A 26032-nucleotide genomic window follows, 5' to 3' on the forward strand; every position below is an offset into this window, starting at 1 on the left:
CATGCTCCTGAAGTTCAGCTAGAAGAGCGCCTGTCTAATTTCAGTTGGGAGGGAGTTCCACGGACTTCGGCCCGCAACACTGAATGCACGGCTTCTTCCACTACCAATTGCCTCAGGCTGAATGCTGTACTCCAGCCAAATGACTACTTAGCCAGTGAGGAATGGGCCCTGGATCCTGCCCTCTGCTGTCCAAGTTCCATGGCATCATGAGGGCAGGTTGCATGTCTCCAGGCGGTTTGCTGGCTTTTTCCCCAACCAATGTATTGCAGACCTCAAAGAAGTCACGCACATAAGTTGGGGCACCTTCTCCCAGCTTTCTCCCTAGTCCCAATTTAACTGGGCACCCTTCAAATTTGCATGGAGCATACCCATTTATTAAGAGGCAGAGCAATATTTACTTAGAGGCAAACCAATATATCTTCAGCCAGACCTTATTTACACTTGCACATTTGGAGAAGTATGACCCTGGGGAGTCAGAGCTCAATATTGCAATGTTTCCATTTGGATTCAGGTCATGTTACTTTAATTTTAAAAAACCAACAACCTCTGGATGCTCAACAACTGTCAAGGAACTAAGGAGAGGAAATGTGGATTTATACGTACATATATGTAAAATGAACATTTTTCCATTTGAAATTTTAAAGTTTTTTGTTTTTTTTAAGAGTACAGAAAATTATTCCTTGCTGAACAAAACGTAAAGGTGTTCCATGAGGTCTCAGGCTACAGAATTAAAACACCAATACTATTAAAAGAATGTTTCACCTCCTAATATTTGCTCTCTCTCACTCTCAAACTTTCCTTTCACTGTCCTGTCTTAGAATGTTATGAATGCAGAATACAGAATATCATATTTTCCTACTCATGAAGGACACCTGGTGGCGAACCAGAGTCAGCTTTCTAGAAATGATTCCATACAGGAAAAATGGCAAGTTTGCTTTTGGAATTAGCTCCTTTAAATTCTTGCCCTAAAGCCAAGGTACTGTCTGTGCTAGTACTCAGAAGGTGTGTCACCTCTTTGTCAGTGATGTGCTGCAAATACACTCATGAAATCATCACCAGAGGAATTTAAGATATAAAAGCATTTATCAGGGAGAAAAAAACCTAAAACACTGCACTTTAATGTATAATTTATCTGTCACCTTATAATCTCATCTTCCCTCCAAAGAGCTCAGGGTGGTATAATTGAAGTTATTTCATCTACATAAGAACCTAATGATGTAGGGTTGCAAAAATGTCTTTTTCAAGACCACCTAGTGTCGTTATTGCCTCAGGATTTCAATCTGGCCTTTTGAATGCATATCCAACTCTGTTCCCTATCACGAAGATTTCCTCTGGCAGCTTTAATGAGCAGGACAAAGGTTCCCAAACTGTGGTCCATGGACCACCAGTGGACAGCAAACTTCATTCAGGTGACCCGCAGCAAGCCCACATTATATGGCCGTTTTGATTTTTAATTGTATTTTTATTGCTTCTTTTATTTCTTAGGTTGTATTTTATTACATTACCAATTGAACTCCATGTAATTCAATAATTGCAACGGACTTATTCCAATAGAATGGGATTTCCCCCATGGAATAAGACAATATAATACATTGCAAGAAATAAAAGAATCAAGGAAAACAATGAAAAAACATACAGCATCTAGCATTGAATATTGCAAGTCCAACAAGAGGCAGAAAAATATTTTAAGTGGCCGAAACCTTCGGCAATTTTCAAGTTGGGTAGGACGGGTCTAGGGCTGAATCTACACATATATTTAAAAATGCTGTGAAAATGCTTTATACACACACACACACACACACACACACACCATAAATCTAATCTAATCTATCTATCATCTATCTATCTATCTATCTATCTATCTATCTATCATCTATCTATCTATCAATCATCTAATTCTAAGCCCACCTGCGCCATCTAGTGTCACATTTATATAATGCACTTAAAACACACTTAAAACATTATCTTTGCAGCTGTATAGCTGAGTCCTAGGTCCTAGGTAATTAAAGTTGTATAACTCATTCCTGGCCCACATAACAGATACTTGAATCTTTAAAAAGCACACTTGCTGGCATGTACAGCACTGTGGTGCACCCAAGTGCACATATCAAGGCCCTGTGTTTGCACGCTCTTCAACCACTTTAATTTACCAAGGGGAAGCACCTCCCTAGAGGAGCAAATGCAGAAGCTACTGTGTTTGTAGACAATGAGCTTACATACGAGAACAGCAGTGCCCACCTTCGGACTATTAAACTAAAGAGACTTCCAGCGCAATACAGATGTTCTCAGGAAAAAGTAACATTGGAACTTAACCAGGCAACTAAGTACGGGATTGCAGCTTCATTTACTGACTATTTTGGAACCTATTTCCTTAAGGTTTCAGATACACATTAGTGACCAATATTTATTAGGGATCAGTAGTAATTTGTCAACAACAACAACAAATGTAAGTATTTATAGGAAGAAACATTTTTGATGAAAATGAGAGAACTATATATATGTGTGTGTGTGTGTGTGTGTGTGTGCTCAGAAGCAATAATTAACACATACTGTCATGGGCACATCTAAAAACACTAATAGAGCAGTCCTATATTTGTCTGCTCAGAATAAATCCTATTGAGTTCAATGGGACTTACTTCTGGGTAAGAATTGCAGAGATTCTGTGACCATTTTAGGCCTGAAATATACAAATAGCTGGCAATTCTTAGCTACATTTACATTTTTGAAAAATATAGCCCACATTAGCATTAGTTCAAGTGTGGATTTTCTATAAAACATTTTCAAAGGCTGCATTTCAGTGGGATATGCATATATACTGCATGTGGCTTTTCTTATTTTGCAAGTGCAACATAGATTTATTTCTATTATAAAGTGGGCGTTCAAAGCGAAGAGCCATTATAGGCAACTGCTACAACTTTGCCCCACCACGCCCGTGCCCCAAGCTGAACTTGTTAGCACCAGGAACAGATTCTTCTAATACCACCTTTACTCCAGTGTCGAACTCAAACTGCATGGCTTCTGTGAAGGAAGAGGCATCAAACGCACCATAGTAAGCAGAATTTCTGTCTGCGCGCATGCACTGCTGGGGAAATGCTGAAATTTGTTCTGCTAATTCAATGGCACGCTGGAGGGCTGGAAGAAAGAAAAGGGAAACACAACCATATATTAAAATTAGGGAAAGTGGGCCACAATAATAATAATTTTTTATTTATACCTCACCCTCCCCGGCCAAGACCGGGCTCAGGGTGGCTAACACTGAATATAAATACAGTAAAAACACATTAAAAACAAACAGCCCCACCCCCAAAAGCAGTTGATTAAAATACAAGTTAGAATACAGTTTAAAATGCAGCCTCATTTTAGTGATAGCCTATAGCTCAAAAAGCAGAGACATCACCTTGCCAACAAAGGTCCGTATAGTTAAAGCTATGGTTTTCCCAGTAGTGATGTATGGAAGTGAGAGCTGGACCATAAAGAAGGCTGATCGCCGAAGAATTGATGCTTTTGAATTATTGTGCTGGAGGAGACTCTTGAGAGTCCCATGGACTGCAAGAAGATCAAGCCTATCCATTCTTAAGGAAATCAGCCCCTAGTGCTCACTGGAAGGACAGATCCTGAAGCTGAGGCTCCAGTACTTTGGCCACGTCATGAGAAGAGAAGACTCCCTGGAAAAGACCCTGATGCAGGGAAAGATGGAGGACACAAGGAGAAGGGGATGACAGAGGACGAGATGGTTGGACAGTGTTCTCGAAGCTACCAGCATGAGATTGACCAAACTGCGGGAGGAAGTGGAAGACAGGAGTGCCTGGCGTGCTCTGGTCCATGGGGTCACAAAGAGTCGGACACGACTAAATGACTAAACAACAAATAGATCAAAGTCATAAGGGGAGAAAACGGCAAATATTCACCAGGGCCAACTATCCATGCTGGTCCTACATGGGCCAGCAAAAAGAGCCGAGGGGAAATTTATATACAAATCCCATATAAGGGGTTCCATCAAAAAAATAAACGAGAGGCGGTTTGAACTGAGTCCAGCCCAAAGGCCAGGTGGAACAGCTCCATCTTGCAGGCCCTGCGGAAAGATGTCAAATCCTGCAGGGCCCTGATCTCCTGCGGTAGGGCATTCTACCAGGCCGAGGCCAGAGCTGAAAAGGCCCTGGCCCTGGTTGAAGCCAATCTAACGTCCTTGGGGCTCAGGACTTCCAAAGTGTGGTTATTTCCAAAGCAGAGGAATTCCATTTTCTTACAGCATGTGGCCTGTTCTATATCTAAATCCCAGATCTGGGTTTGCCTCCTTTCAAATCTTCTATATATTTTATTTTATTATTATTATTATTATTATTATTAAAAATATTTTCTTGCTTTACAAAAGAACACGCTTTGTCTCTTTTTTCAAGTTGTACAGTCTTTTCTACAGATCAGTTACATTTGTTATGAGACATTAGTGTTGAGTACAGTATAAGGTCAGGAAGAAAAGGGAGGGGGGAATCTTCTATACTTATATGCTTCTGCAGAAATACAGCAAGCCGGCTTCTCATGAGAGAGTGAATAATTCTCCCAGACTCTAAAAGCAAACCTCTTTGAGGGGTAAGAGCAAAAAGAGGTTCTCATTTTAATTCAGAAGGTAGGTGAACTTCAACAAGTTATGGGAAGACTATCGTGATCCACTGACCCTGATTTGTTGCTTAACTTACGAGAGGAAAAGCATAATCTTCATGCAAAAATCACAGCGGCAACTTCCATGAGCAGGAAGTCCTGGTGGAGTGGAAGTCCTTGATCACAGAAATTTTTATTGCCATCTCTAATCCCATTGAGACTTTGCTTCAATTATTATTTCCTGTCTACTCTTCATTCTCACTCTGCTTTGTACCACTTTATTGGTGCAGTGATTCCTATGTATTAATCCAGTAATTCCAAAACAGTGAGTCAAAGCTCACCCATTAGATCACTAATTTCCTGCTCTATACGTGTTATGCTTTTCAGTAAGTTAGATAGACATTTATGATGTATGTATCATCTTCATTCTTTCCAGACAACTCATTAAAATGAATTCACACATGTTCTACATTTCATGTAATGCCTTCAAGTCAAGCCTCTAAGTACTAGCGCTATATTTTTATATATAAACTGCCTTTACATTTCCATAACCTGGAACCTTTCATTTCCTCAAGATAATGCCAGTCTCTAAACACCCTCAATGTAATAGGAATCAATTGCAAAGAGTAAAAGGGAGGGACGAATGCTTGGCTTAGAAGAGAATATTCTGCTACCGAGGAAGACACAACAGATGCCAGGAGCTTCAGCACAAGACTTTCTGTTTCGCAGCTGCCTGCATATCTTTCTGCAAGAACATTTGCTGAACACATTGCAAAACAAAACGGGCTGAAGACAAGTAAACACATTTCAAAGCTGAAGATTCCAAACTGCAAGAAACAGGTCCCACCCGTCTGCTCCATACTGTGACCTCAGTCCAGAGAAGAAGACCAACAGCAATGCATATGGTGTTAAGAGGATCAATGTCTCTCTGATAATCTGCTGCCTGTGGTCACAATAAACAAGGCTGTGAAATACAGATCAACTGATCCTGTGATAGCTGAGAAGAAGGAGAGCCTAGGAAGAAGATACCATCTCTGGGCAATACTGGCAGGGCCAAGAACTCTGCATCTATGGAAGAGCATGGGAAGAGCCACCTAAAAACAAAAATTGATGTCTTTGCCCCATTTTCTTTCTTTCTTTTTCAAGTGAATGCATATTTTAATGGAAGACATCAAGCTGTGGGTATTTAATGAGAAACAGCAACACCTTGCTAATTCACACAACTAGCAACCGCTCCTTTTCTTCTCCCCAGAAATAGTTTTCCAAAAATATCGCACGGATCTCCCAGATCAAAATCTGTGTGTGAGAAAGAGAGAGAGCGTGGTGGCTGTGGTGAATAAACACTGATTAATTCAATAACAACATCACTAAGAAACCAATATTGTTTGTTTATATAAACATTTGAAAGCGATTTAAAAACACACACAAAAAAACCTCATACTTAGGATTCTGCACATAATCACAACTTTGTTTGAATATCCATGCTTAACCCTGTGTAACTTTATTTGTACTTCCAATACATCCCAATATAGAAATGTACACATATGCGCCAAAAGCTAAGTGTCAAGCTAGATAGCAGTAGTACTGTGTATTTAAATATAGAACTGGCTCAAACATGCAGAAAGACGGGCGTGAGGTGGTGGTCTGATTTTAACCAAGAAGGCAGGGCATGGGTTGGGGAGCTGATAACATTTTTTTACTTCTCCAGAGCCATCTCCTCTAGTGCTTTCCACCCAATTGAAGTTATTATCTTTTTCTGTACTTGGCTGAGAAGCGCTTGGGGAGAGGGTTCTGTACTCCTTACCCTTTTACTGTTAAAATTAGAGTTAGAACTCACCCCTCATCTCCTCCTCCTGTGTGATCAAGTGCCTGAGAAATATTTTCTGTGTCAACGTATATCATTGAATCTCCAGACATCTGCCATGGTACCCCGTGCGTCACAAAGGATTATGGGAGTGTGTTTTGAGGCGAATGTTGCGTTCTCATGTGCAGTGCACAAACTAGGTTTCATAGGCCTGGCCATTACCTGATGTGAACTGAATGTGTCCACTTGTCCACTGGCAGCTGCATGAGAGGATAAGGAGTGATGGGAAACCATCTTAAAAATTTCTCCACTGTTAACTTCTAATTAAGTAATTCCTAATAAGGTTCAGTTGTTAGAACACCCCTGGCCTCTTCTAAAAAGAAATAGTATGTGCTTAAACAAGTGCTAGGCACAATGTAGGAATTATATACAGTGGTACCTCAGGTTAAGTACGTAATTCGTTCTGGAGGTCCGTTCTTAACCTGAAACTATTCTTAACCTGAAGCACCACTTTAGCTAATGGGGTCTCCTGCTGCCATCGCGCCGCCGGAGCACGATTTCTGTTCTCATCCTGAAGCAAAGTTCTTAACCTGAAGCACTATTTCTGGGTTAGCTGAGTCTGTAACCTGAAGCGTATGTAACCTGAAGCGTATGTAACCTAAGGTACCACTGTACTATATAAAAGGTATGGAATCTTTACCACCTAAAACAAGATAGTGGGCAAAGGGCAGAGGACATGAAAGGGAAGGGAAAGAAGGACAGGCAGAGAAGACGGCCCTACAGCCAGGGGCAGTGAATCAACGGAACATGAAGGTGCCATTCTGCTACTGCCACCTCTTTACCTGGTCTGCACAGCAGCACCTGCAAAGCAGCAGTGCCACATCCCAACAAGATACTATGCAAGATTTTGACGAGATCTCGTGAGATCTCGCGGGAACCTGCTGCTGCTGCTTCACCAACAAAACAATAAAATGTAGCTAAAACAACAGATATGCCCCCCAAACAAAAACAGGGGCTCTCATATATTTACCCTTTTTGTCTCACCAAATGCCGTCACCAAAATAGAGACAGTGATTTGCCATGGACAAGCAATACAAAATAAAAGAATTTGTTTATTGGAACTATTATTACTCATTACGGAAGGCTCTTCTTCTCCAATGATTATACAGAGCTTTGTTTAAGTTCTGTAATCGAGCCTGCTGTGCTCTAATTTCTGATTCAGTGCGCTAATAAAATGGCCACAACACTTTCCTTTATAACAAACTGGAAAATAACCCCAAATTTAAGGATTCTTAAAAAAACAAAAACAAAAAACAAAAAACCAAAAATTAAGGATCATCTAATTGATAAACTTATACTTATTATGGGGGACGCGGGTGGCGCTGTGGGTAAAAGCCTCAGCGCCTAGGGCTTGCCGATCGAAAGGTCGGCGGTTCGAATCCCCGCGGCGGGGTGTGCTCCCGTTGTTCGGTCCCAGCGCCTGCCAACCTAGCAGTTCGAAAGCACTCCCGGGTGCAAATAGATAAATAGGGACCGCTTACTAGCGGGAAGGTAAACGGTGTTTCCGTGTGCGGCTCTGGCTCGCCAGAGCAGCGATGTCACGCTGGCCACGTGACCTGGAAGTGTCTCTGGACAGCGCTGGCCCCCGGCCTCTTGAGTGAGATGGGCGCACAACCCTAGAGTCTGTCAAGACTGGCCCGTACGGGCAGGGGTACCTTTACCTTTACCTATTATGGAATAGCTGAACATTTAGTATCTATCTTGATGAGTAAGGAATTGTGGGACAGACTAAAACCCTATTCAGGCACAGTGAGGACAAGAGTACCAGCTCTGCTCCCCCCCCCCAAACTTCACCATTATCATGAGGAGGGTGACCTTTTGAAGTGTGTGGGGGGGGCTCCTGTACTTCTGGAACACCCCTGGGGTTCTAGAACCTGGATTTTCCAGGATTCTAGAACACACAGGAAGCCTCCACAAATACTGGGGCCTCCCTATTTCCGAAGACAGCCTTTTGCAAGTTGGAGAGGAATGAGAACACAAGTGGGGGGGTAGCAGAACTAAGACACTGGTCCCCGGACTGCCCAGGCCCTTTGGTTCACACTTATTTTGGCAATGTCTACAAAGGGCTAGAGAGGAAGTAGCCAACACTGTCTTTAGACAACCAAAAAAGAATTAAGTTAACAACCACAGCCTGGGACTCAGATGACTTTTAAAAAGCAAAAAAGAAAAATGCATTTTATTAAAAATTCTCCCCAAATATGGTTACACTTAGCAAGTTCAAAAGCACAACCAGCTACAGTGTGTACAATGTCAAGTTGTACCCCTGCTTAGTGACTCTGTGTCCAGGCACAGAGCATCTGTTCACCCACCCCCAGACCTCGGGGGTATTTAACTTTCGGGAGCTGGAATAGCAACTTAGGTCAATGTGCAAATATTATTTAGAGCAAATTCTCAAAAGCCTCCCCAAGTACAAAAATATGGGCTCTGCCATGGACAAAGCAACGAGAAACAAGAATTCACCTTAGGAAATAGGGGCATTCAGGGTACATGCTTAGGTGCAACCTGTCGCCTATGCTATTTTTTATTTCATTTAAAATAATTAATGAATAAGAAGCACAGAATGCAAGTCTGTTCTTTGCCTATGTTGTAATCAAGAACTGTGCATACAAATTCTGTCACTAAGAACATGTGGCTTTTTACATGTGGCTTTGAGTTTATTAAAAAAAAAAAAGTGTTTTGATTTTCAGTACACGCATACCACAATTATAAAGACAGAGAATAGGAGTAATCACAGGATATTACGTTTAATAAATTTAAGCCTGAACAAAGCCCTAATTTTGCTTCCTGGTGATTCCAGGAAGCAGACTTTGGAAGGCCCACCATGGCAAAGTACAAAGTCCTATGGCCTTCCAGTTGTTCAACAGCAACTTCCATCATCCCTGACCATCTTCCATGCCGGCTGGGGCTTACAGAAGTTGAAGTTCAACAGATTCCGTATCCTATGGCTTTAGAAAGAAGCTGGCAGACTTCTATTTTCTTGGCAGCCATTCTGTATGCCAAAAATTGTTTGTGAAGCCGGCTAAACCAGGTGAGGGTAGCTGATGGGTCTCAAATGCTTGGTGAGTTAGGGGCTTTCCCTGCATGCAAAGACAGGCTCTGGTGATTTGAGCAGACAAGACCAATAGTGGGTCCAATGGTCAAGAAGGCAGTTTCTGTGTGTGCCATAGAGGGAAGTGAGGGGCAGATGGGGCTCGTCAACCTGGGAAAGTAGCCCATCTAGGAGAAGGGAAACTCTGATCCTAAACCTCTGCTGCCTTGCCTTGTGGGACACCTTTGGGAAAATAAAAGGCTAAGGAGTAAACCCAACCCAAATGCAGAGTGGACTCCCTAAGACAATTGGATGGCGCCTTGTACGGCTCCTTCCGGCAATTCCTTCAGCCAAGTTGCTGCCAAACATATTGCTCTGTTCTGCTTTGGACCACATGAGCACAGGCGGGGGTGTGGGTGGGGGTGTCTTGTCATCTGGGAAGCCCAGGATCTCCATACACACTGCCCAGGCTTGCATCCCAGAGAGGTCACTTCATTGCTGCTAATGCAGCAGTTTGACTTCACCCCCAGAGACACATCCCATTCTCTCTCGAGACAGACGGATGCCCAACGCCCCTGCAACTGTTGCTCCTAAGCAGTAAAGCAATTTCCAGTTATATACGGTGTGTGTTTTACTTACAATTACATTATTATTATTATTATTATTATTATTATTATTATTTTATTTAACATTGTTATGTACTGAGCTGAATCCTAGAACAATAGGATCCATAATGCAGCAGTCTGATTGGTCCGCAGGAGCCACCCAATCCAGCTCCAGGTGGAAGTGAATCAGTGACCTGACTGGCCTGCAGGAGCAGCCAATCAGGCTCCTGGATGAAGTGAATCAGCAACCTGATTGGCCTGCAGGAGCAGCCAATCAGGCTTCTGGGGGAGGTTAATCCGCAACCTGATTGGCTTACAGGAGCAGCCCACAATTAACCAATCACGTGGGGCGCATTGTGTAAATAATGTAGACGTTTTGGGGAAAGCTTCATTCATTACTACTATGAGCTGAATAAAGAGCATGAAATTCACACTCGACTCCGAGTATATTTCAAACATACATATATTTATAAAATCCAGAGATGCCACATTTAGTGCATGTCTATGCTTGTCTGATCAAAATGAATTCCCGCTGAGTTCAGCAGGACTTGCTCCCATCCCAGCCCCAGTTAAACCTCACACTCAGTTTCTTGTACTTGAAAACATTTGCTATGTTTCTCACAAGTGAAACAGTATGAAAAGACATCTCCAATTAGGTTTGGAAGGGCTGCTAGAGGGAGACAGGTAATTTTTTTGGGGGGGGGTGGATCTGGTCCACAGGGGGCTCCCGCTTGGACATCCCTGGCTGACGGTAAACAAAACAGGGTTTCATTCATGTTTGTCTCAAAAGATACATCTCCAGATGCCAACCCAAACAGCCATATTTTTTAAAAGGAATCCGGATATCAGGACGCACAGAGCACATGGGCAGAAAGTCTGTGGAGACGTTAGTCACTTCTTGGACCTGAAGAATGGCGGCAGCTTCAGGAGGGATTGAATAACCTACTGTGTTATTAATGATCTCCCTCACCCCACCCCACCATTACACTTCCACGATCAAAATTTTAACACACCCGCATGCACAGAAAGCCTTAAAAAGAGAGAGAGGGAAACATCTGAATCTGTACCTTTTTTGTTATGGCTAGTTGACTCCTGGCTTATTTCCTTTCTAAAACTCTGCTACAATACGGATGCCTCGCCCCACCAGCAATTTCCAAAGCCTGTTTTGCATTCAGATACGTACATGCTGTCATCGTTTTGTTAACAAGTCGGGGATGGGGTGGGGAGGAGAACAGCAGCCCCACCAGCTTAAGCTGAATCAAAGCAGCTGTTGCTAGTCATTTTTTTAAGCCAGCTTCCATGCCAATTCGGAATGAGCTAAAGCCTGATTCAGAAGGGTCTTCCTTTTTCCTTTCTGCAGGAAACCTCCGGAGTCTAGTCAAGAGAACTGCTGTGTGCATTTACCTTAACGGAGGTAGTTCCCCCCTCGGTGGTCAAAGGTTAGCAGCAGGAATGTGTTTTCGCGATGGGACACACCCTTGTTATTGGAAGAAATGTATTTCCATGTTGTCAAACCCGCGCTCTAAATTAAACAGAAATCAGGGTTCTGCCTTCTGAATGGAATGAAAGTTCGCAAAGAGCTGCCAGTTGCTGGCTACGGAAAGGATGCTATACGTTCACATGCGACATATGTGTTCTACGCGGCTCTGAGAAGGGGGGGAGGGCATCCTGCCTAGCCTCTCCCACCCATCCCATGGGGGAAAGGGAAAAAATGCTGGAAAGCTAGGCTTCCAAATTGCTTTTTGCCTGCTAGTCTATGGCCAGTAAGAACGCATCTAAAGCAGCCTTTGCAAACCCGGCACCCTCTGAACACTTCGGACTACAACTTCCATCGGCCATGCTGGCTGGGGCTGATGGGAACTGTAGTCCAAAATGCGTGGTGCGCACCAGCTCAGTGAAGGCTTCACTGCAGCAGATGCCAGCAGGGCCCTGCAACAGATTAGACCAGGCATCCCCAAACTCGACCCTCCAGCTGTTTTGGGACTACAATTCCCATCATCCCTAGCTAACGGACCAGTGGTCAGGGATGATGAGAATTGTAGTCCCAAAACAGCTGGAGGGCCAAGTTTATGGGTGCCTGGATTAGACCTTTGTGCTGTACCAGCCTATCGGTCCAATCTTGACCAAAAGTCATCTCCCTATCTAATCAATCAATCTTTATTACGGTCCAGAGACCCAACAAATCATTACAAAGCAATACACAATTCATACAGCCTACCTCTAGGTTAAACAAGCATTTTGTTCAGAATATAGGGATCATTTGTTCTTGCAACCACTGATAAAAACTTTGCCACTGCTAATGTTCTAGCATTTGTCCGGTCTTCCAATAGGAACCTGACATAGTGAGCCTCTGATTTTCCCAGGAAAGGTACCAGCAAGGGTAGTATCAGTTCAGCCCTGGCTTGCTCATATTTTGCACAATGCAACAAAATATGTTTTATGGAATCGATGTCTTGAGCACACGAGCAAAGTCTGCCCTGGTAGGGAACTCCTCTCAACCTGCCATCTAACACTGTAGAAGGAAATACATTTAGTCTGGCTTTGGTGAAAAGCCTTCAATAGTTTGGTACTGTCAGGTTTTTAATGTAAGATGTTAACTTAAAGACATACCCATATTGTACTCCTACTGCCAGCGGACTACAGACTGTGTGTGATTGAGATCGCAAGTATCTAAAAACATGACTCAGCACAACAAAGGCTGCAGTCTTGCATCCCACTCGGTGCATTTAATTCCATTCAGGTTGAATGAAACTGAAACGGGCAGGGCTGTAGAAGCCCAATAATACATTGGATTTGTCCAATCTTATTTATTTACTTGATTTATACCCCACCTTTTCTACAAGAAGGTAGACGTGATTCTCCCACTCCCCAGTTTATCCTCACAACAAACTCTGTGAGGTAGGTTATGTTGTGAGACTGTGACTGGTTTTGAACCCAGTTAATAATGACATGCTGCGAAAGACACCTACCTTGGCCACTGGGAACTATTCGATTAGCCAATCCAAGCTGAAATGCTTCCTGCGCACCAACAGGCCGCCCAGTGAGAATGAGATCCAGCGCACGTGAAAGGCCAATTAGCTTTGGTAGTCTAACAGTGCCACCATCTATCAGCGGAACACCTAAAAAAAAACCCAGCCAACAATAGTTAAAGGGGGGAACCTCACTCAAATAACCTTGTTTTAAGCAAACTGGAATGTTAATGTCTCTGAAACTAGGGTTGCCATGTGTCCTCTTTTTCAAGGACATGTTCGTTTTTTCCATGGGTATGCAAAATGAGAGTCATCAAATGTAAAAGTCGGCAAATGTGTCCTCTTTTTTTGCTCTTCAAAATATGGCAGCCCTAACACATTATACAGGGACGTAGGTGGCGCTGTGGGTTAAACCACTGAGCCTAGGACTTGCTGATCAGAAGGTCGGCAGTTCGAACGGGGTGAGCTCCCGTTGCTCGGTCCCTGCTCCTGCCAACCTAGCAGTTCGAAAGCACATCAAAGTGCAAGTAGATAAATAGGTACCGCTCCGGCGGGAAGGTAAATGGCGTTTCCGTGCGGTGCTCTGGTTCGCCAGAAGTGGCTTAGTCATGCTGGCCACATGACCCGGAAGCTGTATGCAGGCTCCCTCAGCCAATAAAGTGAGATGAGCGCTGCAACCCCAGAGTCGGTCATGACTGGACCTAATGGTCAGGGGTCCCTTTACCTTTACCTTTAACAATTATACTCCCATAATCTGGGATATAGGTATGTATAATCGTCATCTACCATCCAACAGCCTTCTTATCATGAAACACATGGCCAAAAGGTAAGCAATGAGATGTGTCCTACAGAGACTCTGGCTATGTTCACAGTCACAGTAAGCCATAAACCATGGTTTACTGTGCACAAGCCAACAACATCCACTTCATTCCTCCCTGGGGAGAAGCAAATCGTGATATTTGAGCTTAGGGTCATGTGCAAGCCAAGCACCGTGGTTTGATTCACTCCTAGCAAACCACCCTAAGCCAAGGTTTGCATTTGGCTTATCAATCATTATCTGTTTGAGCAGACATCATGCGATGCCAAGGATTGTTTCTCCGCAGCAAGAGCAGGGCACAATCAGCCCTTGCGCAGCTTCCGGCTTACTGTGATGTGCAAACAACACGGCTGCTTCCAACACTCTGAAAATCCAACAAGCGCGGGAGTCAAATGTACTGATATCAGTTGTATTGATCCCAGTGCAATTTGAGCAAATGCCTCTTTACCAGGTGACAAAAAGATACATTACCACAATAGGAGTTAGTAGCTCCTTTTAAGTAGCTAAGAAAGTTACAAGCAATTTCTGATTCTTTTAAAACTGATTTGTTTGAAACAAGTTGTGCTTAATAACATTGGCGTCAATGAACCTGTCTCCCACACCTGTTGAATTTCCATCTTTTCCTGGTCTGAAGTGGTTCCCTTTTCGGATGTTTTGTACCCTTGGCTGACTTTAGCTAGTGCAAAATGAGTGTAGTGAGCAAGGAAACAGCTGAAGTCAGCAATTTGTCTGAAATGCCAGAGATTAGCGGCCAGAGAGTAAGGGCAGGATTCAACTATCCTGAGGGATGGCTCAGTCAATACAGCATGAGACTCTTAAAGTCAGGGTTGTGGGGTTTAGCTCCATGTTGGGCAAAATATCCTTACATTGCAGGGAATTGGTCTAGATTAGATGATCCTTGTGGTCCCTTCGAACTCTACAGTTCTATGAACTAATAAGACCCATCAGTGGAAGCCGTGGGACTTTCCTCTAACCCCACTCCCCACCTTCTCTGAAATTGGCTCTGGAGGGGCTACGATAAACCCTGGAACAGCGTGTGGGTTGGTGGTGGAGAGGAGACATCGTTCCGTATGGCAAGCCAAAATGCTTTCCCTGACGGAACCATCAGGGCAACACTGCATTCCTCCCTAAATCTCCATGAATCCATTGGGTGGGACTCAGCGAAGTTCTGCTCAGAGTAAACACATTGAAATTAATGAACACGACATGCGCTGCAAAAATATATTCAATTTGAAGACGAAATGGCTTTGATCTCTCAACTGAGCCAAACTGGCCCAGCTATGTATTTACTACATATACTCAGTAAGTCAGCTGTGCAGATCTGCTCACAAGTCTTTCGAGCAGGTATAGTAGACTGTTCAAGTAAAAAAAATCTCTTTTGGTATTTTATACTTTTATAGCCTATCCTGTTTTCGGTCAGCGCTGTAAGCCTTAAGGTAAAGGGACCCCTGACCATTAGGTCCAGTCATGACCGACTCTGGGGTTGCGGCTCTCATCTCGCTTTATTGGCCAAGGGAGCTGGCGTACAGCTTCCGGTTCATGTGGCCAGCATGACTAAGCCGCTTCTGGCGAACCAGAGCAGCGCGCGGAAATGCTGTTTACCTTCCCGTCGGAGCGGTACCTATTTATCTACTTGCACTTTGATCTGCTTTTGAACTGCTAGGTTGGCAGGAGCAGGGACCGAGCAATGGGAGCTCACCCCATTGCGGGGATTCGAACCACTGACCTTCTGATTGGCAAGCCCTAGGCTCTGTGGTTTAACCCACAGCGCCACCTGCGTCCCTGCTGTAAGCCTTAATTAGCAGCTTAATCAACTAATCAGAGGCCATGTGCTGTGCTGACTATAAAGATACAGGGCACACACACTTTTTATACCCATTCAAAACCAAACTCCATGTAATTCACAAAACATACCAAAACGCCTACAGAACACTCCGAAGATGGCGCTTTCTTCTACCACACGCAAGTCAGCCAAGAGGGACAGCTCAAGCCCATCAGCCACTGCATATCCACTCACCGCAGCAATCACTGGCTTAGAAAATTTCATCCGGGAAGGACCCTGTAACAGGTATTGGAATTGTGTTAGAACTATTATTCAATAGTACAAGAATATATTCCAATCAGTATTGACCCAGAGACAGTGCATTAATAACATTCACAGTGATGCAGAGCATATACCGTATTTTCCGGCGTATAAGACGACCCCCCAACTTTTCCAGTTAAAATATAGAGTTTGGGATATACTCGCCGTATAAGACTACCCCTCTTCCAACGCACACCAAATAAAAATTTAAAAACCAATCTCCAGTCGGGCTCAGAAATCCGCTCCACTTCCCAGTGGCCAGGGGCTTCTGGGGCCAATTTTCAAGCGTATTTCTGCTTCATCTAGAGAGCTTGGTGTCCTCTGATTTAATTTGCTGTCGTTTTGTCCTTTGGTGGGGAGTTGCTGCAGGAGCTGCTGCTGTAGCCGGCGTATAAGAGGACCCCTGACTTTTGAGAAGATTTTCCTGGGTTAAAAAGTAGTCTTATACACCAGAAAATACAGTAGTCAAAACTAAGGTGCGAAGTGTGCCCAAGTTAGCTGGAAATTACAGGACCTTACCATGTTCAATGCCAAGGGAAAAGAAGTTGATCGAGTTTTGCCCATCTCTTAAGCAAGAGGCCCACCATCTAGGATTACTGGGGGCAGCCTTTTATGTCCAAGTCTCCAGAAACCAAAAAATATATTCAGGCATTTATTGATTGTATCCATGGAGGAGTTGTGTATGCCGCCCTTCTTCCCATGTTGAGGGGGAAGGTCTGACAGGGGCTTGTAAGCATTCGGGTGGAAGTGGTTACAGTCCTTCCTGTAACTGGAAACCATATTCACATGGTGTTCCCAACCACTGGGAGGAGAACATTTGGTCACGTTCAGTTGAAATCCAGGTTCAGAGGAACGAAGGGGCACACACAATGACCCCCACAGCCCCTTCACACATTCAGCTAAATAAACACCCAAATAGACTTCTGAGGCATCTCTGGAAGTTAGCTGGAATCTCTGGAATCCATTCGGATTACAGGTGTATGTAAGCTTTGGCTCAGGCATTGTGCATGTAACCTGTATTAGCCTTCTGGCTGAAGGCCGATACAGTGGTACCTCGGGTTACATATGCTTCAGGTTGCATATGCTTCAGATTACAGACTCCGCTAACCCAGAAATAGTGCTTCAGATTAAGAACTTTGCTTCAGGATGAGAACAGAAATCGTGCTCTGGCAGCGCAGCAGCAGCAGGAGGCCCCATTAGCTAAAGTGGTGCTTCAGGTTAAGAACAGTTTCAGGTTAAGAACGGACCTCCGGAACGAAATAAGTACTTAACCCGAGGTACCACTGTAATTTAAAAGGGTTGTGCCTGGGTTATGGCCCACCCCCCACAAAGGCCATCATTGGCCTTGTCAGATTCAATTTTTGTCAGATTCAATTGGAGGATCCCAATAGCCAGCCACGAGGGAGAAAATATTTCCCACATCCCGGGGGAGCCGTGCCAGGCCGCAACCACTGCCCACCCAGAATTTGGGTAAGCGACCCTTATCATGACAGGGCTTTTAAACGTATTTCAAAACTAACAGAAACACATACTTCATGGCACCTCTTCTCACATCTCTTTCGTCTTCTCTGAAGTCATTTAAGAATATAATCCTGATGAATCAGTTCAAAGTGGCTAATCCAGATGTTCCCATCAGCCCCAGGCTGTGTGGCCTATGGTCAGGGGAGTTGTAGTCAAACCACATATATGGAGGGTCTTGTCTTGTCTATCGAGCCCAGTGATAATGAAGGAAACACAATGTGTTGTGTGACTCATGAGCAAGCAAGAAGCAGCACTGCAAATTAATGCTGATGTAGGCTGGATCACGGCTTTCCCATCCACACTGCATAATTTACCTCTGCTTCCATAGGCAGCACAACTGCACACTGAAACACCTAGTTCACATTATACAAAACACAGGGCACAGTGTGCTTGATTCCCACGTTTGCTGGGAGCAGACAGCTTCCAACTTTTCTTTTGGGAAAACAATCCCATTTGGTTTGAGTTACTTTCTGAGAAGGGAAGATTCCTCTTTTCTCTCCCGCTTTTTTTTAATGTCTGTAACTTTTAACTGAAAAGCGCTGTGGTTTCCATAGCGAAACAAAACACTACCACGGAAAAGGGCATCAGTTTTTCAGAAAATCGTCAGGATTTCCCTCCGGAACATACCATGGGGCCAGGCGTTTGGGTGACATCTTGTTCCAATTTGATAGAGGCTGGGGCATGCGCCAACTCCTTCAAATCATAACCAGCACAAAAATTGCCACCTAAAAGACACACACATAGAAGAAGACGACACACACAAAAGTTAAGATTATGGAATAAAGAAAAAAGTTTGGTTTCTATTCAGCCTTTTTTATTGTTTGGCTAGGTTCTTGGTTATTTGAGCCATTCTAGATGTTCTTCAATGGGATAGAGGCATTTTCATGGAACGGCAGAGTTGGAAGCAACCTTTGAGATCCAAGACCTGCAGAGCGGGATGAAACTACAGCATCCTTGACATATGCCCGTCTTAGTCTCCATGTACATATCTCGCGCAAACCACCGCCCAAGGCATCCTTTCCCACGGTCTAACAGCTCCTACCATCAGGAAGTTTCTGCTAATGCTTAGGCAAAAGCTGATTCCCTGCAATTTCCCCATTGGTTCTAGCCTGCTTTATGGAACCACAGAAAATAAGTCCACTCCATCTTCTGCATGTTAGCTCTTCAGCTGTTTGAAGACCACTATTACATCCCCCACTTACTCTTATCTTCCCTAGGCTAAACACACTGGGTGGTAAGACTAAGTTTTAGTCAGAACAGACCTACTGAAATAATCGTGTCCATTAATTTCAATGGGTCTCCTCTGAGTAACAAGTAGATGAATACCACCCATGGTGCTTTTTCGACAGTCTCTCATGGGACTATGTTTCTGATCAACTCTGACTATCCTGGTTGACCCCCGCTGGGTGCACTTCAGTTTAGTGATGTCCTTCTTAAAACGTGGTGTCCATAATTGGATACAATACTCCAGATGCAGTCTGATCAAATAAAAAGGGTAAGGACCCCTGGATGGCTAAGTCCAGTCAAAGGCGACTATAGGGTTCCAGCGCTCATCTCGCTTTCAGGCCGAGGGAGCCGGTGTTTGTCCACAGACAGCTTTCTGGGTCATATGGCCAGCATCACCAAACCGCTTCTGGCACAACAGGACATCATGACGGAAACCAGAGTGCATGGAAATGCCATTTACCTTCCCGCCGCAGCAATACCTATTTATCTGCTTGCACTGGTGTGCTTTCGAACTGCTAGGGACAGAGCAACGACCTCCGTCGTGGAGATTCGAACTGCCGACCTTCCAATTGGCAAGCCCAAGAGGCTCAGTGGTTTAAACCATAGTGCCACCTGCATCAGATGCAGTCTGACCAAATGCAGTATAGAGTGGAACTATTACTTCTCATAATTTGGACACAATGTGCCTGTTAATGCAGTCTAAAATTGCTTTTGCCTTTTTTTGCTGGTTGGTCTGCAGCTTGCGATCAACTAAATTAAACTTTGCAGGCCAAATCAGTCAGCTGCTGCTGCTGCTGCTGCTGCTTCTTCTTCTTCTTCTTCTTCTTCTTCTTCTTCTTCTTCTTCTTCTTCTTCTTCTTCTTCTTCTTCTTCTTCTTCTTCTTCTTCTTCTTCTTTATTAAAGTTGTATACCGCCCTATACCCGTAGGTCTCAGGGCGGTTCACAACACAAAGTTACAGTATAGAAAGCACAGAATTAAAATAATCAAAATTGCTTTTCATCCTGAATCTTAAATTAGAACAGCCAAAACCTGAAATTGGGGTGGGGGGATGTAAGTGTATCAAATTCACTCCCTTTTAGAATGGCATTTTAATAACTTCCAGTACAAAAACCTAACAAGGGCACATCATTCTCCCCCCCCCCCCGACCGGCCCTGAAGAAGCATTTTAACCACAGCCAAGAATTTCATTCAAAGGGTTCCTGATGGCCAGCACATCCTCCACGTCATCAGCAAAACCGTGTCTCCCTACTCTTCCTCTACCGCAGAGGCAGCTAATTCAAGCCTTTTCTTGTGCGGCGGGGGAACCACGACTTCTTGTGTGCGTTGGAAGCAGAAGAAAGAGCTGCTGTTGACTGTGCCACCATGATGAAAACCAAAGCACGAGTGCCCGCAGTATTTACTTTAAGATCCAGCTCTGCAACTGTACAGTGAGGGGAGGAGGGGAATCACTCACTTGCTGAGCCCAGCACATTAAAGGCCACAAAGCAGGCATCACCCAGATATGAGCTTAACAGATGGGACCACTGTTCTCGGCTCAAGTCCCAACACTATAATTTTCTCAATCAAATTGATGGTCTAAAAATAACCTTATGTATACACATCCTTGGGGGACAAAGCCCTTAAAAAAACATAAATATACATAAATCTTTCTTGTTTTAAAGTTTCCAACTGTAATCTCTATCCTTTCCCCCTCAAGACTACCAATAATGCAGCTGCTTCTGATTCCGCTAAATACTGTTTTTCTTTATCTCAGCAAAGTAAATATTGTAATTATAGAGCAGAATTGTTAAGTAGACCATCTACTGAGGAAGGAGAGATGAGGAAGAGAAAACCAGGGCTCTGTTTTGCTTTTCTCTGAAAGCTTGTTATGCTGTCATGCTGATAGCTGCAACTATCACTCGCTTACCGTATTTAAATGTGTGATTCATTATCACATATCACAATGGCCAATTTTCTAAAGGCTGTGCCGAGTGGGTTGTCCATTTCAGTTTTTTGGTTCAAAGAACTGCTTTCAGAAGGCCTGGAAAAATTTAAGCCTCATTGCAAATAACCACTCCTCCCATTAAGAACATTCATTTTGTGTGTGTGTGTGTGCCTGTTTGTGGCCATTGCCATTGCCAGCTCTGTTTTCCTTGGTTAAAAACTTAACTTATCCTTCACAATGTGATTCTAGCCAATCAGGGTTCATGTTATGAATGAGATGACATCGTGGTTGTGTTCGCACATCGCGGGAAGCCATGGTTAAACCATGAACACGCAGACTGCTCCCACTTCACTCCTCTCCACTAAAGCAAATGGGAGCTACAAAGCACAATGCTTGGCTTAGTGCTGCATCCAAACTGGGGGTCATGGTTTGTTTCTCTGCAAACAAACCACAATCAGAAGCCAAGGTTTGTTCCATGCTTATCAACCATGGTTTCCCTGAAGTGAAGAAAACCACAACCTGCAGCTCAGATGGAACGCTAAGCCAAGGATCATGGTTGCTCCTACTCACTACCAGGGAAAAACGAAGTGGGAGTAGTCTACACGTTCGGCGTAAATCACGAACCATAGTTTACTATGAAGTGGAAACACAATCCCTAACTATTACATACCTGGCACCATCCTTGACACAGAGCAAAAGGAAGCCTGAAACTTCAACGTGAGCCTTACCTGAAGTAAGGCACATACAAGTCATTTTGTAGGCATGTATGAGTTCTGGTTGCTGACGCAAGTATCCCGAGCCACGGCAGATAACTTATTTTAAGGCTTTTATGACACACACACACACCCTTCATACCTTTTGCATCAGTTTGCTCTTGTGTCTATTCAAAATTCAGTTTTAAAGGTACAGTAGGCCCGCAATTTGTGCGGGGGTTATGTTCCTTGGATTGTGCTAAAAGTCAAAGCCACGTCTAGTCAGAGCCCATTGGGTTCAATGGCTGGTGGGACTGCCAAGGTTATTTTCCCCAGAACCCTGCCCACTTTTCATTTATTTATTTCTTTTGCTATGTGCCTAAAGCTGAAAGTTCACAAATTAAATGTGTGGAAGTTGTGGGCTTACTGTATATGCAAAACATTGGACACTGGATGGAAAGGGGCTGGGTTTCGAATGAGAGCATGACTGAAGAGTATTGTTACAGGCCACCCCAATCCCTGCAGAGCCATTCATGGGATTCCAGGGTCTCTGCTCCTCTGGAGAATTGAAAAGGCGGCAGAGGTTGCTGTAGCTTTAAGAAATATGATTTATTCACATATTTACATCTGAGTTTGGAGGAAGGGAGTCCAGTTCCTACAGCATGGTCATCTCAAGAGGCACTTGTTTCCCCACAGCAGTGCAGCACTGGAGAGAGCCGGGCATCTTTCCCAGCCTGCCTTCAGCCAGCCTGCCCCAAGATGGATCTCCGCCTTTATGTTCTCCCCCTACCACCTTGCTAAAGACACTCTTTACCTGTCACCTCACACCCAGTTACACCCAGTTTCTGGGCAGGGGGAAAGGACAGTTCTCTTGCATTGCCAATGGCGCTGAATGGCCATTGCATAGGCTCAGGAATGGCCCAGGAATACAGTATAAAGGCCTCACCCAACCCATGAAGCACAGCCACAGTCAACGTGCTGTTCTCTTCAAACGATCTGAAAGCCTCCACCAGCAATCCTGCAGTCTCCTGGTTCACAGCATTCCTGGCTTCCGGCCTGTTGATGCCAATTGTCATTATGGTCCCTCGGATTTCAGTAATTACATTCCTTCTTCCTGAGAAAACAGAACAGGTCAAACAGAAATCCTGCTGTGTGGTTATTAATTCTTTCTTTTCCTTTTTAGAGTCACCCATTAATATAGTAAACTACATTTCGGAAGACTGGCTGAGGGGGTTGACACGTGAAACGGTTACTAGGTAAAGCTAATACTGTATCACGTTTACAATGTCATCATGAACACAACTAACACTATGGGCTGGATTCAATCTGTTTGCGGCTTGTCGTTCCCTGTCCACTCCCTTAAAAAAAGACAATAGCCAGAGACAGAATGTGAGGCAGTTCATCATCAGGCTTGGATACAAGGAATAAAATTAAGACACTGGGCATTTCCTGGAAATTAATAATAATGAACAGCTGGGTTTTTTTATTTTAAAAATGGGCTGAAGCACAGCAAGAAATAACTGAACTGAGAAGGAATGTCTTAGGTTGAAAAATGTTTTAGAGGAATCATTTTAAAACTTTGTTCTCGACCCAAACGATTAGCCCCCAGATTCCAAATTCCTCACTTTTCATGCTATGAATCTTTTTCTTTCAGCCCACGAACTCCAAAATTTTGGGAGCTGAGCAATGTTGCCTTAATTACACTGAAGGCAAAGCAACCGGTCTCACTTTCACACCTCTTTTTGATGTCCAAAACGGAACTTGGGTGCATGCCCCCTGCAGCAAGATATGCATGCTTCCAACATGAACAGCCTGAGCATCTCACAAACAAGGGTGGGGGGACCACAAATTCCACTTTAAATCAACAAAGGACCAGAAACAGCTCAAATAAGCCATGCATTTTGTTTCCAGTACATATGAGGCAGCGGAGTTATTTTAATTTAGTACTCCAGATAGAAATCTCTGTCTAATGGACCACAGTGGTTCTCCATTGTAAGAGCTGTTCAACAGTGGAACCGTCTCCCTCAGGAGGCTGTGAACTCTCCTTCCTTGGAGGCTTTTAAGCAGAAGCTGGATGGCCATCTGTCATGGGTGCTTTAGCAGAGATTCCTGCATTACAGGGGGTTAGACTAGATGATCCTTGGGGTCCCTTCCAACTCTACAATTCTATCATTCTATGATTACAAATCTTGGGCAATGGCTCTCCAAACAAGTGTTTCATAACATTCAAAAGCTGGTTTCCATCCAAAGTATAGTAAAGGGAAAGAGACCCTTGACCATTAGGTCCAGTCGTAGCCGACTCTGGGATTGCGGCGCTCATCTCGCTTTACTGGCCGAGGGAGCCGGCGTACAGCTTCTGGGTCATGTGGCCAGCATGACTAAGCCGCTTCTGGCAAACCAGAGCAGCGCACGGAAACACCGTTTACCTTCCCGCCGGAGTGGTACCTATTTATCTACTTGCACTTTGACATGCTTTCGAACTGCTAGGTGGGCAGGAGCAGGGACCGAGCAACGGGAGCTCACCCCGTCACGGGGATTCAAACCGGCGACCTTCTGATCAGCAAATTCTAGACTCTGTGGTTTAACCCACAGCGCTACTTATGCAAATAACAAATTCTTTGTTGCTTCCTCCCCTTGGGGAGAAAATTCGGGGAAATTAGCTAGAGGCAATTAACTCATATTTTCCATTCTCCTGTCCCACACCTTTCCCAAAGTCCCTCCCCAACTCTCAGGAGAAACCAAGAACTCAGGTGGAAAGTTCTCCCTGAGCTAGGCCTGCTTTGAATGCATGTACTACAACCCCTTGTTTTTACTGAAATATCCACAATACAAATTAACTAACATTGGAGTTATTATAAATTATTAAAATGGAAAATAGATGTTCAGTTTTTTAATGAGTCATCTCCCAATATCAGTAACCCTAAGGAAAACAGAACTTGATCTTACATTACTGACCTTAGCTAATTATGAGTAGACTTGCCATATGTCAGGAAAATTCCCAACATGTCCTGGTTTTCGAGTATAGAAATGGTGTCAGAGGGGAATTGTGCAGAATCAGCAAAATAATGTCAGGGAAAACCCAGATGTATGGCAACACGATGGAAAAAGCAACAGAAACAGCTCCAAAAGCTTAAAACCACTATTTTGGGGGATGGTTCCCCCCCAGAAACCTCAACAACTTTGCGGGTGTCAGGAATTTTACTTTTTGAAATATGGCAACCCTAATTATGAGACACTTCTTTCTACTTTAAAGAACAAAGAGAATTAATTCATGTGATGAGTATTTTAAAACCAGTTGTTATTTTCATGCCTACAAACATAATTTGTAACACTGCAAGTTGCATAACTAAATTCATTTCATTGTCTTGTTTTAAACAGCCAGGGTAAGCAAGTTTTTAATGGCATATTTCTCTGCTGATGTTCAGCCGCATAAATAACATAACGCTCACGAGCCGGCTTATAACTGGTCTCAGCATGTGCAATAGGTACTACTACCACATGAATTGGTAAGAAAGACCACCAGAAAATAAAATATTTTTTCAAAAACCAGGAGGCTACAGTATGAAGGGTCTTTAGTAATGCTTAGTTACTCCTGAAATGCCTTTCATTTAAATGTAGGCACAAGGTGGCTTGATGGATCAAAGTCTATGTGTATCACAGCTGTTTACTCGGCCTACTCAAACGTGAAGGACTTCAGTCTCTAAACAAGTTCCTTCTCACTGCCCACGAGAGCATGCTTAATCAAAGCACAATTACTTTGCAATTAATTCACTTTGCATCCTGTGAAATTACATCCACCATGTATTAGCAATGTGTGCCATCTTTTATTGGACTGCCAATACAGTCTGCAAGGAGGCACAGTCAGCTCTAGGATGTCTATACCTAGTCTAGTTTACCTTGTTTCATATTTTTAAAAAGGAAGGGGAAAGTGACCCAATTTTTGATGAAGCCATGAGAATGCTGGCTTTCACATTTCATGCTTCTAGGCCTCAAGGTTAGGGTCACCCAATGAGCTTTATAGCTGGGCAAGGGTCCAAACTTAACATTCTAACCCTAATGTGGCTTTTCATACCAGAAGGCTCCTTGGTTCAGATCCCCAAAGAGCCACAAACTCACTACATGGCCTGAGCATGGGAACCTCTTAGCCTAACTGGAGGTCTGCCACATCCTAACTTCCTCATCTCTGCCAATCTAGGGTTAGGATTGTGTCCTTAGTTATTCATGACAGCGAGAAAGGGTGCCATCTTTTTTCCTGGCAGTACTGCACCTAATTCTAAGCACTTGAAAGAGCACCTTTTCCCATATCAAACTCAGATCAGCAAATGACTCCTAATGGTCCCTGTGTTGGAGGAGAAGGGAAGGGCCATTTCTGTGGTGACTCCACACCCATGGAGCTCCCTGCCCACTGAGGTCCATCCTACTACTTGACACCATGATTTCGGACAACAACAAACATTGCACATCCTTAGGTGGCGGGTGGATGAATTTACTTTTAATTGATCCTATAACTAGGTAGCTAGATAGTTTTAATCCTATTAATGTTTAATTGTTTTTAATGAGTGGTTCCCCTGATGTTTGCAGCAGTTATTTTATCAGCAAGCCACCTGGAGTCTCCGTCAGAGAAAAAGATGTATATAAACAAATATGCAACATATATAAACAAATATGCAACAACAACGACTTTGATGAGTGTTCCCATCTTGC

The 26032-nt window shown here is 43.8% G+C and overlaps 1 protein-coding gene across 1 annotated transcript in view; it reads right to left on the reverse strand.

Moving 5' to 3' along the window:
* Window positions 1-1441: 1441 nt before the first annotated feature.
* LOC310681597 (enoyl-CoA hydratase EchA19-like) overlaps window positions 1442-26032 on the reverse strand; it is a 29049-nt gene continuing 4458 nt past the window's right edge. The window contains exons 2-6 of the mRNA XM_083449621.1: window positions 22275-22442; window positions 18111-18208; window positions 15794-15938; window positions 13063-13212; window positions 1442-3132 (exon numbers count right to left, since the gene is read on the reverse strand). Coding sequence (XP_083305747.1) covers window positions 2909-3132; window positions 13063-13212; window positions 15794-15938; window positions 18111-18208; window positions 22275-22442 — 785 coding nt within the window. The 3' untranslated portion in view covers window positions 1442-2908. The remainder of the gene's footprint in view (window positions 3133-13062; window positions 13213-15793; window positions 15939-18110; window positions 18209-22274; window positions 22443-26032) is intronic.

The sequence above is a fragment of the Podarcis tiliguerta genome (genome assembly GCF_965153285.1).
Source record: "Podarcis tiliguerta genome assembly, chromosome: 7".
Taxonomy (NCBI): Eukaryota; Metazoa; Chordata; class Lepidosauria; order Squamata; family Lacertidae; genus Podarcis; species Podarcis tiliguerta.